Below are 22,071 nucleotides of genomic sequence, written 5' to 3'. Positions count from 1 at the left end.
TTATCAGACATTTTCATTGGACATTCAAATTTTTCCAGAGATGAATGGGACCTGTGCAGTATGCATAATTCAGCAGCTCACAGGAGGGGAGTGCATGGCAAGCAGTCTGAGCAGCTTAATGTTTATAACCAAACTGACCTTTACATGGCAAAAACATCAAGTCAGCGATCATCCTTGGGCAAAGACCTGCTATTGCAGCAGTGCCTCATGAAGACTGCTGTCATGGAGACTACTCAGTTAAAGAGAAGTCTTCTGCCACCATCAGCCTCATCTCCCTTTCATCAAGTTTCTCCCTCTTGTGTTTGTTGCATTGTTGTTGCACCTTGACTTCCTCCATTTTGTTTTATTGCTGTATGTTCTACCAATGCTTTCATAATTTTCTCAGTGATCTTGGTGACATAGGAACTGTAAATGTCAATGCCAGTTAATGCTCCTCCTATTTATCGTCAAAATGCTGCCTGTCTGCTACATCATCTGAAACACAGCATTAGTTTCCACAAGTACTTTCATGACTTCCAGCTTTACCTCATCGCCACCACTCTTTACGCCTCCATTGGCTCACTGCCTGACTGACATCCAGTACTGGATAACCAGAAATTTTCTCCAAGTAAATACTGGGAAGACCAACACCATTGCCATGGTTTCTGTCACAAGATCCGCCAATGAGTCCATCCCTCTGCCTGGCAACTGTCTAATGTTGAACTAAACTCAGAGGACCAGCCAGATTTGACCCCAAGATGAGCTTTCAACCCCATATCCACATCAACACCATGACCACCTATTTCCACCTCTGTATCACAGTCTGACTCTGTCCCTGCCTCTCCTCATCTGCTGTTGAAACTCTTATTCCATGCCTTTGTTACCTTTGTTGACTATTCCTGTGTACTTTTGGCTGGCCTCCCATCTTCCTCCCTCCATAAATTGACATAAAACTCTGCTGCCTGTATCCTAAGCTGCACCAAGTCCTATTTGCCATTCATCCCTGTGTTTGTTAACCTATATTGGCACCAAGTTAAGTAATGTCTTATTCTTAAAATATTCATACTTGTTTTCAAATCCCTCCATGGCCTCACCCCTCCCTACCTCTGCAACCTGCAACCCTCCAAGCTATCTGTTCTCCTTCAATTCTGGTCTCTTGAGCATCTCCAATTTTAATCCTCAGATCTTCCATGTTTTCAGATGCCAAGGTCCAAGTTCTGGAATTCCCTCCCTTAATCTTTCCTCCCACAAGACGCTCCTTAGAACCTTCCTCACCTGCCCTAATATCTTATGTGGTTCAGTGTCACTCAATAACGTTCCCATGAAGTGCTTTCAGATGAAGTGCTTTGGGACATTTTACCATGTCAAATATGCAATATAAATGCAAGTTCTTGTTGTTATTGTTAACCAGCTTTGTTGTACTGCCATTTAATTTTAGTGAAATCTTGGCAGTTTTACTTGAATTGATTATTTCTCCAATAGAGAGAGAATCAGTTTGTAATTGGTAAGATTCTTTATGCACACTTGCATTTGTTACATTTTTAAAACATACAAGACAGATAAGCCAATAATCACATCTTAGTCTCTTACTCCTTATTTGCCAATTGAAGGGAGTCTGGAATGACGTAAAGATAAAAGGACTATAACTGCACTATGAATTCTAATTAGACTTGCAAGATAGACTTGCAATTAGTCTGTGACAAGAGAGAGGAAGAGAAAGTAAGACAAAAGTGTGTGCTTAAGCTAGAGATGGCTAGTAGCAAGAGCGTGCTTTATTATTCATTTGTGGTTTTATTTTACTTGACAACAACCTTCTGCCAAACCCATGGGCAATGGCAATACAAAGCATCATGGACAGAGGAAAAGGTATGCTTTAGGGGCTCAAGTTTCATTGTCATGTAAGTGTACTGTTGGTGGTGATGTGTAGGCAGGTTGTAGCTTACATTTTAAAATGGAGAAAAGCTTAAGGGTTTTCAGTTAAGCTTCTGAACCCTGTAAATAAATGGTCACAAGACATAGCATCACTAAAATAATCAGTCAACATATTTTTGGAAGGGTAGGGAAGTGTGAAAGTTTAGAATATAACCCATTTGTGCTGCTTTCTTTTACTGTCAACCATCTAGCATAGTAAGCAAAGTTGAAGCTAATGCAAAAACCCCAGCTTTAATTCAGGATGAGTGCAGAGGCAGGCGTATGAGATCAGAAAGAATAGGCAAAAAATTAGAAAGATATTGCTTAACCCAAAGTCATCTTGATAACCTTAATTTAAACTTGTAATTTTGCACAATGCTGACAAAATGTCAATAACATTGATAAAGTACTTTTACAGTACAGGATTCAGACAATTTCAAGACATATGTAAGATAATTTCAGGTGCATTAATATTGGATATTATCTGCTTTGTACAGAAAGGATTGGTTTCATAATTTACTTTGAACTAGCATTTCACATAGCACAACATTTGAATATGTTTCACATAGTGGATAAATTGAAGGAGGAGGAGTTAGGCAAGATGCCCAAAGACACAGTCAAATAGATAAGAGTGGAAGTAATGGTGATGGTTTTACACTGATAGTGTAATGGACAGGATACAGGACACAGAACATCCAATAGACTGGAGTCAAAACAGCAGAAGGTGGATGCTGAAAACAAGACTGAAGGTTTCAAAAATAAGGTGCATTGTAGAGATGTAGAGAATTGAAGTTGAAATGAGGATTGTGAAAGTCCATGGGTTGCAGCTAAAGGAGCTAGCTGAGATCAGATGATGTGCATATTCAACTTTGTGCGGGATGAGATATAGGTCACAAAATACTAAATGAATTAACCCTACAGCTTTAGGTGCAGTAGAACATTTTGAGATGTTTACAAATCATTTCTATCCATATGAACAACTAGAGCTTTTCAAAACCAGTGCCATGCACCACGGTTTCGTCAAAATTCATAACAAATTGTGGAATCCAAATAACAAAATTAGTGAAACAATTATATGACAGTTCTCAGTAATTTCTTTGTTTTGCTGCTTTGTGCCTCCTTAAGGTTGTATACATAATATATATTCTGCTTTAATCCTAATGTTGGTATGGTACAAATATTTCTACAAAATGACTGGACTATAATAATTGTACCATTAGCTTAATTTGAAATTAGTGAATATGGCATGTTGGCCTTCATTGTGAGAGAACTTGAGGACAGGATCAAGGATGTCTTTCTGCAGTTATAGAGGGCATTGGTGAAACCACATCTGGAGTATTGTGTGCAGTTTTGTTCTCCTTATCTAAGAAAGGATATACTTGCCTTGGAGGGAGTGTAGCAAAGGTTCACCAGATTGATTCCTGGGATGGCAGGACTGTCATATGAGGAGAGATTGGGTCGACTAGGCCTGTATTCGCTGGAGTTTAGAAGAATGAGAGGGGATCTTACTGAAACATATAAAATTCTGACAGGGCTGAGCAGACTGGATGCAGGGATGATGTTTCCTCTAGCTGGGGGTCTAGAACAAGGGGCCACAGTCTCAGGGAACGGGATAGGCCATTTGGAACTGAGATGTGGAGAAACTTCTTCACTCAGAGGGTGGTGAACCTGTGGAATTCTCTACCACAGAAGGCCGTGGAGGTCAAGTCACTGAATATATTTAAGAAGGAAATAGATAGATTTCTAGACTCTAAAGGTGTCAAGGGGTATGGGGGGAGAGTGGGAGTATGGCATAGAGATAGAGTATCAGCCATGGTCATATTCAATGGTGGAGGAGGCTTGAAAGGTTCTATGTTTTCTCCTGCTCCCTTCATTGAGCAATGTCCTCCTTTATATATTTTGGTTTTTCAAATGGTAATGTTAATGAAACCCTTGTTAAAAGCTGTAAACTAGTGGGCATGGCATTGTAATGCAGCACCTTCAACCATGGCAGTGCCTACCTCCTCACCCTACCCCATGCTTGTTGAGCAGTGCCCCTCATACTATATATAACCAATTGTCTCCTCTAATGGAGAGATGCCTATGGTCCTTTGTGGACTATGCTTAATTACCTCAATGCCAATATCACTTTTTACAGGCTGCTGCTGTAGGAAATAGCTTTGTGCCTGGGATTCTTCATACAATGAGTTATAGATTACAACCATACTTTGTGGAGAGACACTGAGTTGCTGCCTGGCATTTCATCATAATCATCTTTAGCTGCTTATAAATCTCCCAGAACCAGAAACATTGGCACATATCTGGCATATTTCTGAAATCTTTATCAATACAGGGAGAACTATTCAATTATTTCTCTACAATTAGCTTTCATTGATAGTTGGTGCACAGCCTCAAGAGATCATAAATGAATGTTAAAAGAAATTCTAAATCAAAATACTGCAGATGCTAGAAATCTGAAATAAAAAGAGAAAATGCTGTAAATACTCAGCTGGTCTGGCAGCATCTGTGGAGAGAGAAACAAAGTTAACGTTTCAGGTTGATGTCAGAATGAAAGGACATTGACCTGAAACGTTAACTCCATTTCTCTCTTCACACATGCTGCCTGACTTGCTGAGTATTTGCAGCATTTTTTGTTTTCATATAAAAATAAATGCAGTCATAAACAAAAGATAGAAATGTTATGTTTTTGTAATAATAGTTTGCTTCATATATTTTTTAATTTTCTCACTTTCTCAATGACATTAAACCATCAGCTACTACATAAGCCCAAGTTCTTGGATCCAGCCGACATCCGAAATATTACGTTATTGACCAATATTACTCAAATGTGGTATAAATTTTTGAGACCAATGCTTAGGGAGAGATATCCAGGCACTGTTGGAAACCAAGCTGTGCGCCAGGTGAGTAAAGATAGCCTGTAAAACTATGAAGTTCATTACAGTTTAATTTACCCTAAGCTTAGTGTCAGAATGCAGCAATTTATCTTGCATAAACTTGACTTGTATTTAATCCCTTAAATATAGGAGATTGAGGGGTAATTTAATTGAGGTATTTAAAATGGTAAAAGGATTCAAAAAGGAAAATACAGAAATATTTCCTCTTGTGAGGGAATCAAGAACAAGGAGGGCATTATCTTAAAATTAGAGTCAAGCTATTTAGGGAGGAAATCAGGAAGCATATTTTCAGCCAAAGGCTAGTGGAACTCTGGTATTCTGCCACTAAAAGGGCTCTGGATGCTGGAATAATTGGAGATTTCAAGATTAAGATCGATGCACTTTTGTTAGGTCAGGATATGATCTCAGTTGAGCAAATAAAATTGAGATATAGGTAAGCCATGATCTACTTAAATGGTAGAGCAGGCTCGAAGGTCTGAATGGTCTCCCATTTCTGTGTTCCTCCCAGAATTGGAGGCCTTCTTGTTCCACAGTAGAACTCCATGCAATGGTGCTACATTAAGTAGTAGTAAGATCACGAATCCAAATACATTAGTAATCATTGTGAGATTACAGTTCATCAGCTGATAAAAAACAAAGGAAGGAATCAGCAGAGTGGAATTATTCATTTACGTTTTATTCATATACTAGGAAGAGATCAATCTGAATATGTAAAACTTGCAGGATTTCTATCCAATAGCAAAATGTTCTCTGGAATTTAAAAAATGTGTACTTGAGTTTAAAATAAATATATGTACTAATAAGAATAGATGAGGAAAATCACCGATACTGTGATTCAAAGAGTAATTTATTTTCTCTGCCATCTGCCTAGGTGACATGTTGACTCTGAGCACCTTGAGCAGACTGCAGCTGTACCTCTTTTCCAGTCTGATTCTGTTCCCTAGTCAGCATGCAGTAGGTATAGATTAAATACTCCTAGTCAGCTAGCTGATCTGGTGGAAGGGCTAAGAGTGGGAAGAGTGTGCTACTACAATTACAAAATGTTATTAAAATAATATTAATCAAAAATAACAATTTATTTTCCATGCTTCAAAGCATTCTTCATACAGTGGGTTATTGATTACAACCATACTTTGTGGTGAGACATTGAGTTGATTCAACTTTTCCAAGACAAATCCATCTATTGTCTCCCTGTTCTGTGAACTGAAGTCAGGGAATGTGACATCTCCTAAACCTCTGCAAATGCTGCTCTGAGTTGCAAAAGGCAGCTGACAGAGGCATGAAAGTAGCTGAAGGATAAATCCTCCTTCAATTTTGCTTTCATCCCATCAGTCCCTGCCCTTAGGTTGGCACCTTCATAGAGCTAAACATAAGAACTCCTGTATGGTGGAATTAAACCATCACCAGAATGCTACCAGGGCTCCAGGGTTTAAAAGCATGAAGAAAGATTAAATAAACTAGGCTTGCATTCCCTGGAATACAGAAGGTTAAAAGATGATTTGATTGAAGTTTTTAAGATTTTGTAGGCATTTACAGGATCATTAGAAAGAAACTTCTTCTGCTGGTGGGCAAGTCTAGGACAAGGGGACTTAACCTTCAAATCAGAGCAAGGCCTTTTAGGAGAGAAGTTAACAAACAAACTTTCACACAAAGGGTGGTCGAAATGTGGAACTCTCTTCTATAAAAAGGAACAGATGTCAGTTTAATTAACTGTAAATCTGAGATCAATAGATTTTTGCTTGCCAAGGTTATTGATATGGACCCAAGGGAGGCAAACAGAATTAGAATAAAGAACAGTTATTGCAATGAATAGAAGAATATGTTCACAAGCTGAATTGCCTACTCCTGTCCTATATTCCAATATATCACTGAGCCTGTATTAAGAAAACAACTCAAACGAAACTTCAAATTAAGATGCTTTTTAACTAGTACTTTTTCAGCTGCTGTGAAAATTAAGCCTTGCAAAATTGTTTTTCTATAGCACATCATAAATCAATTAGATGAACTCCAGGCTGACTGGGTAACTGAAGAGGACACTTTCCAGGAAGCAATACCCTATGGAACAGTCACATTTTCAAATATCATCAGTACCCTAAATCCCTCAGCTAAACGAAGGCTGGTGCTGGCTTGTCACCACGACTCAAAATACTATAACAAGTGGTGGTACAGTAAAGCGTACGTGGGTGCCACTGATTCTGCTGTACCATGTGCCATGATGTTGGAACTGGTTCGTGCACTGGACAAACTGTTACTAGAGATGAAGGTATTGCTTAATGTATGATACATTACATCACAGGCATTGTAAATAATTAATCTGGTAAATTATTACATAAAATTCTTTGACATCTCAAGCTTGCATTAAGGAGACAGTGTTAAGGTGTCAACTTAAACATTATTGTATGTTGTAAGTTAGAAAACATTCACCTTTTTAATCCATTTACATTAAAAAACGAACTTTTCTTCTGCGTTTTCACATTCCCTACTAGGAGGTATTCATGTGAAGGATCTTAATATACTGACATTTCAGACTTCACATTGGTATTGGTGCAGCTTGACAGAAGCCATAGAAAAACTTGCTGCTGCTAATGATTAAACTAGTACAATATTTTGGGAGAAGGGGATTTCAAATTTGGTTGCCTTTCCTATGGTGTCCCACAGATATGCCTAGCTATCCCGTGCATTAATTCAGCCTATTAACATCATGGCCTGTCACAGCAAGATGCTAAATAGCTGATGAATAGACACACAAAAGTATACCAGCACACCTCGTCAATTAAAAAGTTTTGCTCTCTGTAGTAATTTAACATCTGTATTAAAATAATATGTCATAATTCCGACCAGATATTAATCCTGTACTGAAACTACCCACTAATGCCTTTATTAGAAAAATATTAACAAATATATGATCAATGCAACCTAAATAATTGAAGTAAGACTATAACATGGTGTACTGATTTACTTCATGAGGAATATTATTGGACAAATGTATGGGGATAAGGGCATTGTAGAAACTCCAGGGCTCACTGAGTTAGAGAATCATGGGCCAGAATTTTATGCGGAGGTGGACGCCCCTGGCTGCCCAGGTGAAATGGCGGGGTTGAGCCTCTGTGCCAGGTTGGGTTGCCCCAGTTTGCTCCTGGTTGGCTCAAGGTGAGACTTCCACCCTCTTCTGCAGGAAATCCCACCTCCATGAGCAGCCAGCCTCCACTGAGACTACAAGCAGTCTTCTGCTGGGGTGTCCAGCAGGTTCTGGCAAGGCGGGAGGTGGATGGCTGAGTTTGGGAGGGCAGGGGTGGGAAATAATGGCGATGGGGGAGTACCATAATGGTGGGGGGTGTGGGGGAGGGTGTGGGGGTGCAGGCCTCCCTCAGGGATAGTATGCCGAAAAGAAGTTCCAGGTCAGTACCACTCGCTGCATAAAAATATTCTTCCTCACATCCCTTTTGCATCTCTTACCCACAACATTTAATCTGTGTCCCCCAGTCTTTGCACCATCAACTAATGGGAACAGCTTTTTGCTGTCCACCTTATCTAAACCCATCATAATAACGTACACTCTATTGAATCTCCCCTCAATCTCCTTTGTTCCAAGGGGAACAAGTCCAGCATCTTCAATCTAACCTTACAGCTAAACTCCCTCATCCCAGAACTAGTTTGGTAAATCTCCTCCGCATCATCTCATGGACCCTCACATCCTTCCTAAAGTCTGGTGACCAGAACTGGATGCAATACTCCAGTCGTGGGCTAACTAGAGCTTGATAAAGATTCAGCATAGCTTCCCTGTGTTTGCACTCAATGCTTCTATTTATGAAGCCCAAGGTCCCATACGCTTTGCTAACCACGCTCTCAATGTATCCTGGCCCCTACAAAGATTTGTGCACATGCACCCCCAGATCCCTCTGTTCCTGTACACTCTTTAGAACTGTGCCATTAAGTCTATATTACTTCTCCCTATCCATTCTGCCAAAGTGCATCATCTCTCACTTCTTTGTACTAAATTACATCTGTCACTTGTCTACAGTTTAAATTGGTAACATTATGAAAACGGTGATACAAGTAGATAGGCCCACTTTATAATAGCATCTGTAACAGTGCATTCCAAAGTGCTATGATGATTAACAGGCTAGCCCAGACTGGCATTATTTTTCCTACATCCTTGTTCCAACACTTAATTGAGTTTTAATGTTTGAAAATGTCCCAGCCCCCAGAAATATAATATATTTAGTCAGCAATCTGGATATTCCAATTTTAGTATGCGTAAAGGTTTACACTTAAATTATTTCCCTTTCGTTTAGACTATTAGTGATAGACCAGATCTTACCCTGCAGCTCATTTTTTTTGATGGCCAAGAAGCAATTGAAAATTGGTCTGAGATTGACTCACTATATGGTTCTCGACATTTGGCGACGAAGATGGAGATGGTGCGACATCCACCTGGTGCCAGTGATACCAACCAGCTGCATGCAATGGTAAATACTGACTACCTTTGAAACAAAAAAATACAAGATATAGTTATTATCATGTTAGTAGACAAGATATATTTCAATAAAATATTGAAGAAAAACCGTGCAGCTTTTGTCAATCATAGATAAAAGATTAAAGTTCATAAAGATCCAATAAATCTATTTTCTAAGTGTGTTAATGGCTTTGTGAAATTAGATACATTTTAATGGCATTATTCGTTAATGACAGTTGAGGCCTAGTTAATGTCGATATGAGGTCAGGATACCTGGTTAATGATGAGGAGTGTTGTAGTGTCCAGTTAAGTTAGGTAGTATGGAGTGCTTGGATAATAGCTTGGTAAGATTTGAGTGTCCAGTTAATGGTTAGGTCAGATTGGAATGCCTGGTCAATGGCTAAGTTGGACTGATTGATTAATGATAGCTTAAGGTTGCAGTGCCATGGTGTGAGGTTGAAATTGTTTGATTTAACGGTAGTGCAAGATTAGAGTACCTGCATTACAAGTATTAAGAGGTTGGGATGTCTGTTTAATGGCAGTGTGAGGTTGCAGTACCTGTAATATTATTTTCATTAAAGATCTGGATGTGTGGTATGTGCACAATCTGCAAATTTGTAATCTGAGCAAGTGTAAGAACTGTAGACAATGGTTGTTTACTTCGAGGGATTGTAATGTGTTGTGGGATTGGGCTCATGACTGGCAAGTGATGTTAAACTTGGATAAGTGCAGTGTTGTGCATTTAGGCAGGGTGAAAGTTTAACATTCGTACATCCTTCAGAGAAAAAGGTGGAGCAAAAAGCAATTTCAGCATCCTACTACAGGCATTTTTAAAGGTACGTAAGCAATTCTGCCAAATTATAGCTTCAGCAAATAGGGTAATGGGGCACATTCATAGGACAATTGAGTAGAAGACAAGGCATATTCTCAGCCTCCTCCTGAGATACACAGCATCACAAATGCCAGTCTTCAACCAATTCGACTCACCCCACATGATATTAAGAAATGGCTAAAGGCACTGGATACTGCAAAGGCTACGGGCCCTGACAACATTCCGTCAATAGTACTGAAGATTTGTGCCCAAGAACTAGTTGCACCCCCAGCCAAGCTGTTCTAGTATAGCTACAACACAGGCATTTATCTGGCAATGTGGAAAATTGCCAAGGTATATCCTGTCCACAAAAAGCAGAACAAATCCAACCTGGCTAATTACCCACCCCATCAGTCTACTCTTGATGATCAGCAAAGTTATGGAAGCAGTCATCAACAGTGCTATGAAGCAGCACTTCCTCAGCAATAATCTGCTCACCGACGCTCAGTTTGGGTTTGCCAGTACCACTCAGCACCTGAACTTATTACAGCCTTGGTCCAAACATGGACTAAAGAACTAAACTCCAGAGATTAGATGAGAGTGACTGTCCTTGACAACAAGGCAGCACCAAAGAGCCCTAGCAAAACTGAAGTCAATGGGATTCAGAGGAAAGCGCTCCACTGGTTACAGTCACACCTAGCACAAAGGAAGATGGTTGTGGTTGTTGGAGGTCTATCTTCTCAGTCCCAGAACATCGCTGCAGAAATTCCTCAGGGTAGTTTCCTAGGCCCAACCATCTACAGCTGCTTCATGAATAACCTTTCCTCCATCATAAGGTCAGGTGGGGATGATCGCTGGTGATTTCACAATGCACAGCAGCATTCGTGACTCCTTAGATACTGAAGCAGTCCATGTCCTTATGCAGCAAGACCAGGTCAACATTCAGGCTTGGGCTGACAAGTGGCAAGTAACAGTCGTGCCACACAAGTGCCAGGCAATGACCATCTCCAACAAGAGAGAATCTAATCATCACCCCTTGATATTCAATGTCATTACCATTATTGAATACACCACTATAAACATTCTGGGGGTTACTGTTGACCAGAAACTGAACTGGACCAGCTATATAAATAATGTGGCTACAAGACCAGGTCAGAGGCTGGGAATTCTGTGGCAAGTAACTCACCTCCTGACTCCCCAAAGCCTGTCCACCATCTACAAGGGACAAGTCAGGAGTGTGATGGAATACTTTCCACCTGCCTGGACGAGTGGAGCTCTGACAATACTCAAGAAACTTAACACAATCCAGGACAAAGCAGCCCATTTGACTGGCACCTCATCCATCACCTTAAATATTTACTCCCTCTATCACTGATGTATAACGGCAGCAGTGTGTACCATCTACAAGATTCACTGCAGCAACCCACCAAGGCTCCTTTGACAGCATCTTCTAAGCCTGTGACCTCTATCATCTAGAAGGAGAAGGGCTGCAGAAGCATGGGAACACCATCAGCTGCAAGTCGTCCTCCAAGCTAAACACCATCCTGACTTGGCACTAGATCGCCGTTCCTTCATTGGTGCTGCATCAAATCCTGGAACTCCCTTCCTAACAGTGTGTGGGTGTATCTACATCACGTGGACTGCTTTTGATTGCCATGGTGGGTCGGAGAAAAATTTCCCAGATTTTTCTCTCCCAAAATTGGCCTGGCTTTTTATCTGGTTTTTCACCTGTCCCAAGAGATCACATGTTTTTGGACGGGGTGGAGTGCATATACATTGTCCAACACAATGTGGTGCAATTGTGTGGAACAGGCTGGATGGACCAGAGGATCTTTACCTGTTGTCACTGTTCATGTGTTGGTATTATTGGCATAAGGTTGGAACTGTAAATTTGCATTTTGTCTGTGTTGCTTTGTAAGTGAACTGAAGGCATATAAATCCCATTTTCATGAATGTCAGGAAATATTCCTTTGCCTTATGTTACTCCTGCTTGTGTGTTTTACTAAAGTATATGTTAGCAATGGTCATCTGGGAATTTCTTTAAGAGTATTATTAGAAAAACGGTTAGAGAAAAACATGCTGAACTGGATTTTATGGTCCTCCATTGGGTGTGTTTTCGGCATATGGGCACATAAAATATGAAGGGTGGATAGCCCATTGCCTTCCTGCCCACTCCAACCCTTTTCCCATAGTATAGGGTGTGGGTAAGGTGCCCTCCAGCCTGCCTACCCTTAGACCTTTTGAGGCCCTTAAGTGGCCAATTAAGGGCCTCAGCCTGCTTCCACCACCACAATATGCTGAGCAGTGGAAGGCAGTAGCTAATCCCTCCCCGCCCAAATAATGCTGGATTCACCTTGTCCGGTGTCCATGACACTTCTTCATGGGCCTCCTTGCAGTCCCAGCAGCACCCGTTATTCTCTTCTGGCACTGCTAGGACTGCAAGAACCAGCCAATCGGATTGGCTGACAGCTCTCGAGGGTGAGACTTTCTTCCACTGAGGGGGGATATCCAATTCTCAGCTTGTTAAGGCCACCGCAGTGTATTATCAGTTGGTTTAGAGAAAGGGATACACAGATCTGTTTACTTATATTAAAATTCCTTTTTAACGGTAGTGCATGTCTTGTAAAACTGAATGCTATTGGGTGGTATTTTCTAAATGATTTTAACTTTAAAACAAAGTGTTTATTTGAGGAATCCCACACTAATTTAATTTAACTTAAAGCTGCTTATTTTTGGTAAAAGATAGGAAATGGTGTTCCACAAGAGTCAGTGCTGGGACCACTGTTGTTCACAATATACATAAACAATTTGGTCTTGAGAATCAGAAGTACAATTTCAAAATTTGCAGACATCTTAAGTGGAGTGGTGGAGGGTGTCTGTGGAATTTACAGTCAATACAGAGGATTGCAAGTCATTACAGGAAGTCATGAATAAATTTGCAGAATGGGTGTGTTATTGGCAATGAACTTCAAGATAGATAGGAGCAAGGAGGCCGCATACTCCTTAGAAAACAACTGCATAAATGAGATAGAAGAAGAGCGATCTGGGGGTTCGGATACACAAACCACCAGAAGTGGCGACATAGCTTAATTAAGCTATTTAAAAAAAGCTAAAAAGTACTGGGTTTCACTTCTAGAGGGATAAAATTAAAAAACAGAGAAGTCATGTAAACAAACAAGTTTCAAATGTTCTATTTTAGGAAAGATGAGGACGAAACAATTTCCTAGCCCAGAAACATTTTAGTGATGGAATTTGTATCAAATGGGGACCCCTTTATTAATTCTACAAGATCTATTTGGTAGTCATTGGGAGTTGAGGTAATTGATTAACTTGTTGATTTGCTAATATTCTAATTTGACAAACTGCTTACATTCCTCTTAGGACCTATTTATATTATTGGATTTAATTGGTGGATCAAATCCAAGATTTCCAAGTTATTTTCCAAATACAGCTCGATGGCATAAACGACTACAGCTAATAGGTAACCAAAATTAACTGAAATTATCTTCAGTCTGTGCAACAAATTCTGTTCCCTAGAAACTGACTCCATTCCTCTCCCTGGCAATTGTCTGAGGCTGAACCAGACTGTTCACAACTTGGCATCATATTTGACCCCGAAATGAACTTCCGATCACATATCTGCACCATCCCATATTTCCATCTCCATATCGTCCAACTGTGCCCCTGCCTCAACTCATCTGCCAATAAACCCTCATCCATGCCCTTGTTAGCTCTAAATTTGACTATGCCAATACAATACAGTTAAGCTGGCCTCCCTTCTTCCACCCTGTGTAAACTTGAGCTTATCCAAAACTCTACTAAACATGCCCTATCTCATATCAAGTATCACCCCTGTGCTCGCTGACCTACATTGGTTCCTGGTTAAGCCACACCTCAATTTTAAAATGATCATCCTTGTTTTCAAATTCCTCCATGGTCACACCCCTCCCAACTCTGTGACGTCCTGTCCTCTAGGTCTATAACCCTTAAGAGATATCTTCTCTCTTCTAATTTTGCCTTGAGTATCCCTGATTTTAATTACTCCACCAAAGGTGGTAGTTCCTTCAGTGGCTAAGGCGCTACGTTCTGGAATTCCCTCCTTAAGCCTCTCTTTCTTCCTTAAGATACTCCTTAAAACCTACCTCTTTGAGCAAGCTTTTGGCCATCTGCTCTAATATCTCCTTTTGTGGCTTGGTGTCAAATTTTGCTTGATAATATTCCTGTGAAGTGCCTTGGAAATGTTTTACTACAGAAAGGTGCTATATAATTACAAGTTGTTTTTGTTATTGTTAATGGAAAGTCAGCTGACAAATATTTGGACTAGTGGTAAGACTGAAGCTTCTAGGGTAGGATATGAATAAGTTGAGCTGTTATGACTGGATGTGGTGCTGTCAAAGGACAAGGGGCAAACTTAAATATGGGAAATATGGAAGATGTAGATACTTGTATTAAACAGAGCTTTCTCACTGAAGATTAAATAATCAGGAGAGTAATTAATTGTCTAGATCCAATGCAATCTGTGGAATGATTAGGCTTGGTACGCTAAAAGTTCCAAAAGTGATTTATGACCACAGAAGATTTCAACATCTAGGATGTAAAAACGCAACTACAGCTTAAGCTAGATCTCAAATGGCACCTAAGGAGATGACTGTTGATTGCAGAATTGCAAAGCTTGAGTGGCAGCTGCTTGGATAAGCAATTTCATACATTTAAAAATCCTTGCATTAAATTATTAAATTTGGTTGTCATGCCACACATAACACATGAGAAACTAAGGCTAAAAATTAAGTCAGGGAAGGAAAAGATAACAGATTTTCTTGATAATTCATGGTATGAACCAAGGAATAGTAAGTCGATGCATGAATGGGTAACACTGAGTAAACTGAAAATTGGGTTGATACAAAAAAATGAGCAAATTCAAAGAATGGATTCAACCACTTGTTCCTTCCTTCAGGATTTTTTAAAGTAATTTTCCAGCTCTCAGATGATGGCCATTGCAATTTCAAACAAGCCTTAAATCTCACGTAGGAATAGTGAAAACAAAGCGGAAATTAACTTATAGGACAGCATGTACCCAGAGTATGAACCTAGTTATTCCACAAACCAGTGGATGGTTCACTCCCATACACTTACCTGAAATATAATATTGTAATCATTCTTGTAGATCATTCCTGCTCCAACATCATAGTAGGCATATCTCTCGAGTATGATTTCACTAGGATAAAGCAGCAGTGCATTGATATTTGGAGAAATCACACTGAGCCATTTATAAAATGTAATTAAACCAACTTGCTTAATGTTGTCCAACAGAACGACGTCTGCATCGGCTGGGTGTACTAAATGACCATCCCAATGAGGTGAAATATTTCTGGACCAAAATGGGAGCAGGGCATATTGACGATGACCATACACCATTTTTGCAAAGAGGTATCTTTTAGCATGCCACAGGAAGGCAGGAAGTTTTTCTCCTCTCATGTGTAACAAAATCACAGATTTGTTTATATAGATTATATTTATATAGATCTGAGTTTTATGAATATAGGTTTTCAATACAAATGCCAGGAAGTTATGATGAACCTGTATAAAACATTGGTTTGGCCTCAACTGGGGTATTGTGAGCAATTCTGAACACCTTTATGAAAGATGTGAAGGCATTAAAGAGGATGCAGAGAAGATGCACGTGAATGATTCTAATGAGGAACTTCAGTTTCGTGACTAGAGTGACTACCTTGCTTTTGTACTCTGTGCCTATACTTATGAAGCAGTGGAGTGGGACTAATTGGATAGCTCTATCAGAGCCGAACCATGGGCTGAATGACCTTTCTCTGCTGTAAGATTCTAGAATACTTCCCAATTGTTTTTTACATTGATTCCCTTTGTCATATAACTAGAATTGTCTTTATAATATCTATCTATGTTACATATCTAGCTTAATTGATTACAGCTTACGCACAATGCAGTGTTTTTATCCTTTACTTTCCTGACTTAGTTTAAAATTAAGGAAAATATAGATTAGAGAAGCTGTGGTTGTTCTCCTTGGAGAGGAGAAGATTACGAAGAGATTTGATAAAGGAGTTCAAAATCATGAGAGGTTGGGACAGAGTTGACAGGGAGAAACTTTTCCTGTTGGCAGAAGGATCCAGAACCAGCAGGCACTGATTTATGGTGATTGGCAAAAGAAGCTACAGCGACGTGAGGAAAATCTTTTTTATGCAGTGAGTAGTTAGGATCTGGAATACATTTCCTGAGAGTATGGTGGAAGCAAATTTAATCAAGGCCATCAAAAGAGAATTGGGTAATTATCTGAAGTGAAAAAATTTGAAGGGCAACAGAATGATATAAAATCAATGCAGATGCCACCAGAGGTAGAGATTTCATTTTGCGATTTTTGTAACAAATTGGTTAATGCATTGGATAAAATTCTTGCTTTAATGAAAAATTGTTAGTCCATTTAAAATAACAATTCAATAGTGAAATGAACAGTTTCATCAGCATACAGTGGAATCTCTCCCATAGGCAGGGCTGCAAAAAGCAATTCCAGATTTGTACGTATTTCATCCCAATGCTGGCTCCACTGTTCTGCTGTGACTGATGTATTCCGAGGCAAGTGAAGGCATTCTCCTAGGTCATTTTGAATTTTAACATTTACAAAAGACACTTTCTGTTTAATCTTTTTTTTGCTGCACAGAAGGTAAAAATGGATTTTAAGGCCATAAAAGAAAGTGATCAGCAGCATTTTTCACATTTAATAAAAACATTGTCTTTTTTAAGGAAAAGGAAGAGCAGATTGGGTGCTGGAATACATCAGCAGAGTCCTTGTAGTTTTATGTGAAGAGAAGCTGAGCCCAGATGGTATTTTGTCTGTCCCTTCCAAAATAACATCCTCAAAGCAGATGAAAACATGAAGGAAATTTCCCAATCTCATCAATATTGTTCAGAGAGGGGAGCGCCAATGGGAAAAGTACAAGATGAACCAAATGACGATGTTCTTATTTACCTTTCCAGTTGGCCATTTTGAGTGGTATTGGCATTGGTTTGCAAATCTGCTTGTTTGTCCAAAACGTCTTTTGGGGAAAGATTTCCTAGATGCAGCAAAACCGGAAACCTAGGCGGAATCATCTCAGATTTGGACTAAGTGCGGTAGCGGGCATTCCCGGGAAACAATCCATTTCAATGACGAGTGGGCTCTCATTCGCCCACCATGCCATCACCTTGCTGCTTCCAGACCATGACTGCTGCAAAGAAGACATGGCAAAAAGACTGCAGCCCCCAGGTTCAATGACGCATCTCTTGAGCACCTTTTGGACGCAGTGGAGGCTCGCTGTGATGTCCTCTACCCCCACTCTGGCTGCAGGATGGGCAGCAACCTCACTAATCTGGCACCCATATCCCTCTAGGCTGTACTTTTTTGGAGTCTCTCTCCATTTAAATAATAGTCTGCCTTTTGATTCTTCATACCAAAGTGCATGAACTCACACTTTCCTACATTAAACTCCATCTGCCAAGTTTTTGCCCACTCACTCAACCTATCGATATCCCCTTGCAGATTCCTTATGTCCTCATCATAACATGCCTTCCCATCTATTTTTGTATCATCAGCAAATTTGGATACATTACACTCTGCCCTCTTCTCCAAGTCATTAATATAGATAGTAAATAATTGGGGCCCTAGGAATGATCCTTGTGGCACTCCACTAGTTACATCTTTCCAACCTGAAAAAGACCCATTAATCCCAACACTCTATCTTCTGTGTGGTAACTAATCCTCAATCCATGCCAATACATCACCCCCAATACCGTGAGCTCCTATCTTGTGCAATAACTTTTATTTAGTACCTTATCGAATGCCTTCTGGAAATCCAAATTAACTATATCTACCAGTTCCCCTTTATCAACTCTGCTTGCTATATCTTCAAAGGACTCTAGCAAATTTTTCAAACATGATTTCCCATTCACAAAATCATGCTGACTCTGTTTGATTGTGTTAAGCTTTTCTAAGTGTCCTGCTATTTCTTCCTTAACAATGGGCTCTAGCATTTTCCAAATGACAGATGTTAGGCTGACTGGCTTATAGTTTCTTGCTTTTTTTCTCCCTCCCTTCTTGAATAGGGGCATCACATTAAAACTCACATCCAGTGAGTTCTGGAATATTTTGACCAATGCCTCCACTATCTCTGCAGCCACTTACTTTAAAACCCTTGGATTCACTTCCTTTAAAACCCTTGGATGCAGGCCATCAGGTCCTGGTGACTTGTCTGCCTTTAGTCCCATTAGTTTGTCAAATACTTGGTCCCTCATGATAGAGACAGTTACAAGATTTTTCCCCCCGTTAGCTCTTTGCTTCTATCTAATAGGTAGATAGGAAAGAAAATATATTGTGAAGTGGACTTAAGGAGGTTGCAGAGAGATCTAGGTAGGTTGAGTGGTGGGCAAAAATCTGGCAGAAGGAGTATAATGTAGGAAAATGTGAAATTGTTCACTTTGGCAGGAAGAATAAAAAAGCAGAGTATTACTTAAATGGAGAACGGCTGCAGAATTCTGAGATGCAGAGGGATCTAGGAGTTCTAGTGCACTAAAAAGTTAGTATGCAGGTACAGCAAGTAATTAAGAAGGCTAATGGAATGCTATCCTTTATTATGAGAGGAATTGATCATAAAAGTCAGGATGTTATGCTTCAGTTGTACAGGGCATTGGTGAGACCACATCTCGCATAATGCGTGCAGTTTTGGTCTCCTTATTTAAGGAATGATGTAAATGTGTTGGAGGCAGTTCAGAGGAAGTTTACTAGATTGATACTTGGAATAAGTGGGTTGTCTTATGAGGAAAGGTCAGACAGACTGGGCTTAGTTCCACTGGAGTTTAGAAGAATGAGGGGTGACTTGATTGAAGTACATAAGATCCTGAATGCTTTTTACAAGGTAGACGTGGAAAGGATGTTCCTTCTTGTGTGTGAGTCCAGAACTAGGGTGCAATGTTTTAAAATTAAGGGTAGCCCTTCGGGATAAATTTTTTTCTCTCAGGGGGTTGTGCGACTTTGGAACTCTCTGCCTCTGAAGGCAGTGGAGGCAGGGTCATTGATATATTTTTAAGGTAGAGGTAGATGGATTCTTGTTAGGCAAGGGATTCAAAGGTTATTGGAGGTAGATGGGAATGTGTAATTCAAAACACAAACAAATCATGATCTTATTGAATGGTGGAGCAGGCTCAAGGGACCGAATGGCCTATTTCTGCTTCTATTTCATATGTTCGTATGAAATAGACTTGCAAGGCTATAGGGATATATCGAGGGAATGTGACTGATTGGATTGCTCTACACAGAGCCAGCATGGACACAATGTGCCAAATGGCTTCCTTCTGTGCCATAATAACGATGAACGAATGATGCAACGTAATACATTTTGCATATCCCAACAGTACTGAATTAGTTAGGGATTGGTCTGCACAAAAAGGCCAGAAAATAACTAAATGGTAAGTGTGGCCCGAAGTAGGCCACATATTCATATTGGCCTTTATTATATTCCACAAATAATGCATCTTCAGAAGAAGACTGCCTCAAATGCAGTAAATGCCTTTTAGTAACATGTTGAAATTCAAACATCTTATGAGCAAAATACTGTAGAATCTGATACTAAAAGGATTGAACTAAATACATATCAAGTAATTCTTCACTCTTTTATGTTCCATAGATGTTCCTATCCTGCACATCATACCTTCGCCTTTCCCTCAAGTATGGCACAGAATGGAGGATAATGAGGACAATCTTGATCCAACAACAATTGATAACCTTAATAAAATATTGCAGCTGTTTGTTTTGGAGTATCTCAGATTATGATATAGTCCTAGTGTGTACCAAATGGATGGTTTTTAATTCAAGTACTTTAAACTAAATGGATTTCAAAAGTACAATAGCAGACCCCCCCTTCCTTAATGCAAATGGGAAACTGTTATTTACACATAACCAAATTTGTTCACCCAGTTAATGTTTGTTAGGATTTAATGTGTTGAAGAATCAATAGATTATTGCTAACCAATAGAAGCTTTATGGCATACATCCTTGGTAAACAATATCTGCTGGTATTATAGTTTTCTTGGTAAATTTGTTTTAGTATCTATTTGAACCTTTTTTGGTGACATGTATTAATTTAACTGCATCTAAATATATATGTGAACTGTAATTTTTAAGTTTGGCTATTGTAATGCACGCATTAAATAGTACAGTTGCACTACACACTTTGTGTTATTGTAAATTGAATTATGACTTGAGAGGATATACCTGGATCATGTGATCCCACACAGCTGGTGTAATGCAGCAGATGAAGCATAACTTCAAATGGTGTGAAGTCAATTTTTTTACAAGAACTGTGGAAATAAAAGTTTGGGACCAACATAAAAGTAAGGATGTCTGACAGCATCTATGGAGAGAGTTAACGTTTCGAGTCTGAATGACCCAAAGGGTCATACAGACTCGAAACATTAACTCTGTTTCTCTCTCCATAGATGCTGTCAGACCTGCTGAGCTTTTCCAGCATTTTCTGTTTTTATTTCACATTTCCAGCATTCACAGTATTTTGCTTTTATAAAAGTAAGGATGTTATGTTTCAGTTATACAGGGCATTGGTGAGGCCACATCTCAAATATTCTGTGCAGTTTTGGTCTCCTTATTTAAGGAATGATGTAAATGCATTGGAGGTGGTTCAGAGGAGGTTTACTAGGTTGGCACCTGGAATGAGTGGGTTGTCTTATGAGGAAAGGTTAGACAGACTGGGCTTGTTTCCACTGGAGTTTAGAAGAGTGAGGAGTGACTTGATTGAAATGTATACGATCCTGAACGGTCTTGACAAGGTGGACATGGAAAGGATGTTTCCTCTTGTATGTGAGTCCAGAACTAGAGGGAACTGTTTCAAAATTAGGCGTAACTCTTTTAGGACAGAGATGAGGAGAATTTTTTTTCTCTCAGAGGTTAGTGTCATTTTGGAACTCTCTGCCTCCGAAGGTGGTGGAGGAGGGGTCATGGAATATTTTTAAGACAGAGGTAGATAGACTCTTGTTAGGCAAGGGAATCAAAGATTATCAGAGGTAGATGGGAATGTGTAATTTGGAACACAATCAGATCAGCCATGATCTTATTGAATGGCAGAGCAGACTTGAGGGGCCGAAAGTTTGTATGAACCCTGTTTTTCAACCCTAAGAAATAAAAAGCTGAAAAATATCTTGAATTTCTAATGATAGAGACGAGCTGAAATTTGCAACACTTTTCTAACTACAGATATTTAAGCAGACAAGTACAAGTATCTGCTTTTCCGACTTCAAAATCATCAACAGGCACCATGTGCTATCTGTTCACTCTTTCATTTAAAGCTGGTACCAAAAAAGATGTTTCACAAGAAGTTCAGTACCTGACTCTCAAGTACCTCAATTTTATCCCTGCTCCCACTGTCTACCTGGATGCTTTCCCATGGCTCCCCAACTGCAAATCTCTAGTAACTAGTGAAACGAAGCCCTTCATTAAGAACAAGCAGGCCTCCACGCCCACTAGATGCACTGCCTTCTTTGGAACTCGCATATACTGTACAGTTCCCCTTTTAAAATCAGGGCCTATGATTTGACTTTGAAACATAACTAGGAAGAGCTTTGCTTTGTCGGCACCATGATATGGTATTTAGGGTGCCATGGTAAAGACACTGTTACTTCATCTGATACGTTAAAACAATGAGCAAAAGTCAGGAATGGATTCCTGTTCCTAATTCTATGGGATTTAGTATTATTTCAAGTGGCCATCCCTTCCACAACTCTGAGGTCAGATAAATTTCTAGCCACAGATCATAAGAGTTCACTGATAAGGCAAAATCCCACACTGGTGAATTAGTCCCGATAGAGAGAATAATATTCCCTGGCCTATATCTAATTTGCAGCTGGAATACTTCAACTGAACAAAATTTTACTTTTTATCAAAAATGTAGTCCTTTTGAATACAATTTTACATATAACTCTTAAGAGGTGTTGTTTTTGTAATACATGCT

The 22,071-nt window shown here is 39.6% G+C and overlaps 1 protein-coding gene across 2 annotated transcripts; it reads left to right on the top strand.

Moving 5' to 3' along the window:
- Window positions 1-1,711: 1,711 nt before the first annotated feature.
- On the top strand, window positions 1,712-20,983 carry qpct (glutaminyl-peptide cyclotransferase). Of its 2 annotated transcripts, none has more exons than XM_078557288.1 (7): window positions 1,712-1,845; window positions 4,644-4,790; window positions 6,766-7,047; window positions 9,080-9,253; window positions 13,433-13,532; window positions 15,362-15,478; window positions 19,738-20,983. In XM_078557288.1, exons 1-7 carry the CDS (start codon window positions 1,729-1,731, stop codon window positions 19,881-19,883), a joined length of 1,083 nt encoding a protein of 360 aa, XP_078413414.1. In that variant the 5' UTR covers window positions 1,712-1,728; the 3' UTR covers window positions 19,884-20,983. The 2 variants fall into 2 exon arrangements, with proteins under 2 accessions (XP_078413414.1, XP_078413413.1); XM_078557287.1 differs by lacking the exon at window positions 1,712-1,845 and adding an exon at window positions 2,603-2,745.
- The last annotated feature ends 1,088 nt before the right edge of the window (window positions 20,984-22,071 follow it).

The sequence above is a fragment of the Cetorhinus maximus genome, chromosome 14, assembly GCF_964194155.1.
Source record: "Cetorhinus maximus chromosome 14, sCetMax3.hap1.1, whole genome shotgun sequence".
Classification (NCBI taxonomy): domain Eukaryota; kingdom Metazoa; phylum Chordata; class Chondrichthyes; order Lamniformes; family Cetorhinidae; genus Cetorhinus; species Cetorhinus maximus.
Note: the sequence above shows the minus strand (reverse complement) of the source record. Positions and strands in the feature narration are given on the sequence as shown.

Bases quoted from the DNA above. Each gene is read 5' to 3' on its own strand.
- qpct (XM_078557288.1), top strand. From the start codon at position 1,729: ATGGCTAGTAGCAAGAGCGTGCTTTATTATTCATTTGTGGTTTTATTT. The intron at 4,791-6,765 runs GTGAGTAAAGAT...GTTTTTCTATAG, and splicing joins GAAACCAAGCTGTGCGCCAG to CACATCATAAATCAATTAGA. The intron at 15,479-19,737 runs GTATCTTTTAGC...TATGTTCCATAG, and splicing joins TACACCATTTTTGCAAAGAG to ATGTTCCTATCCTGCACATC.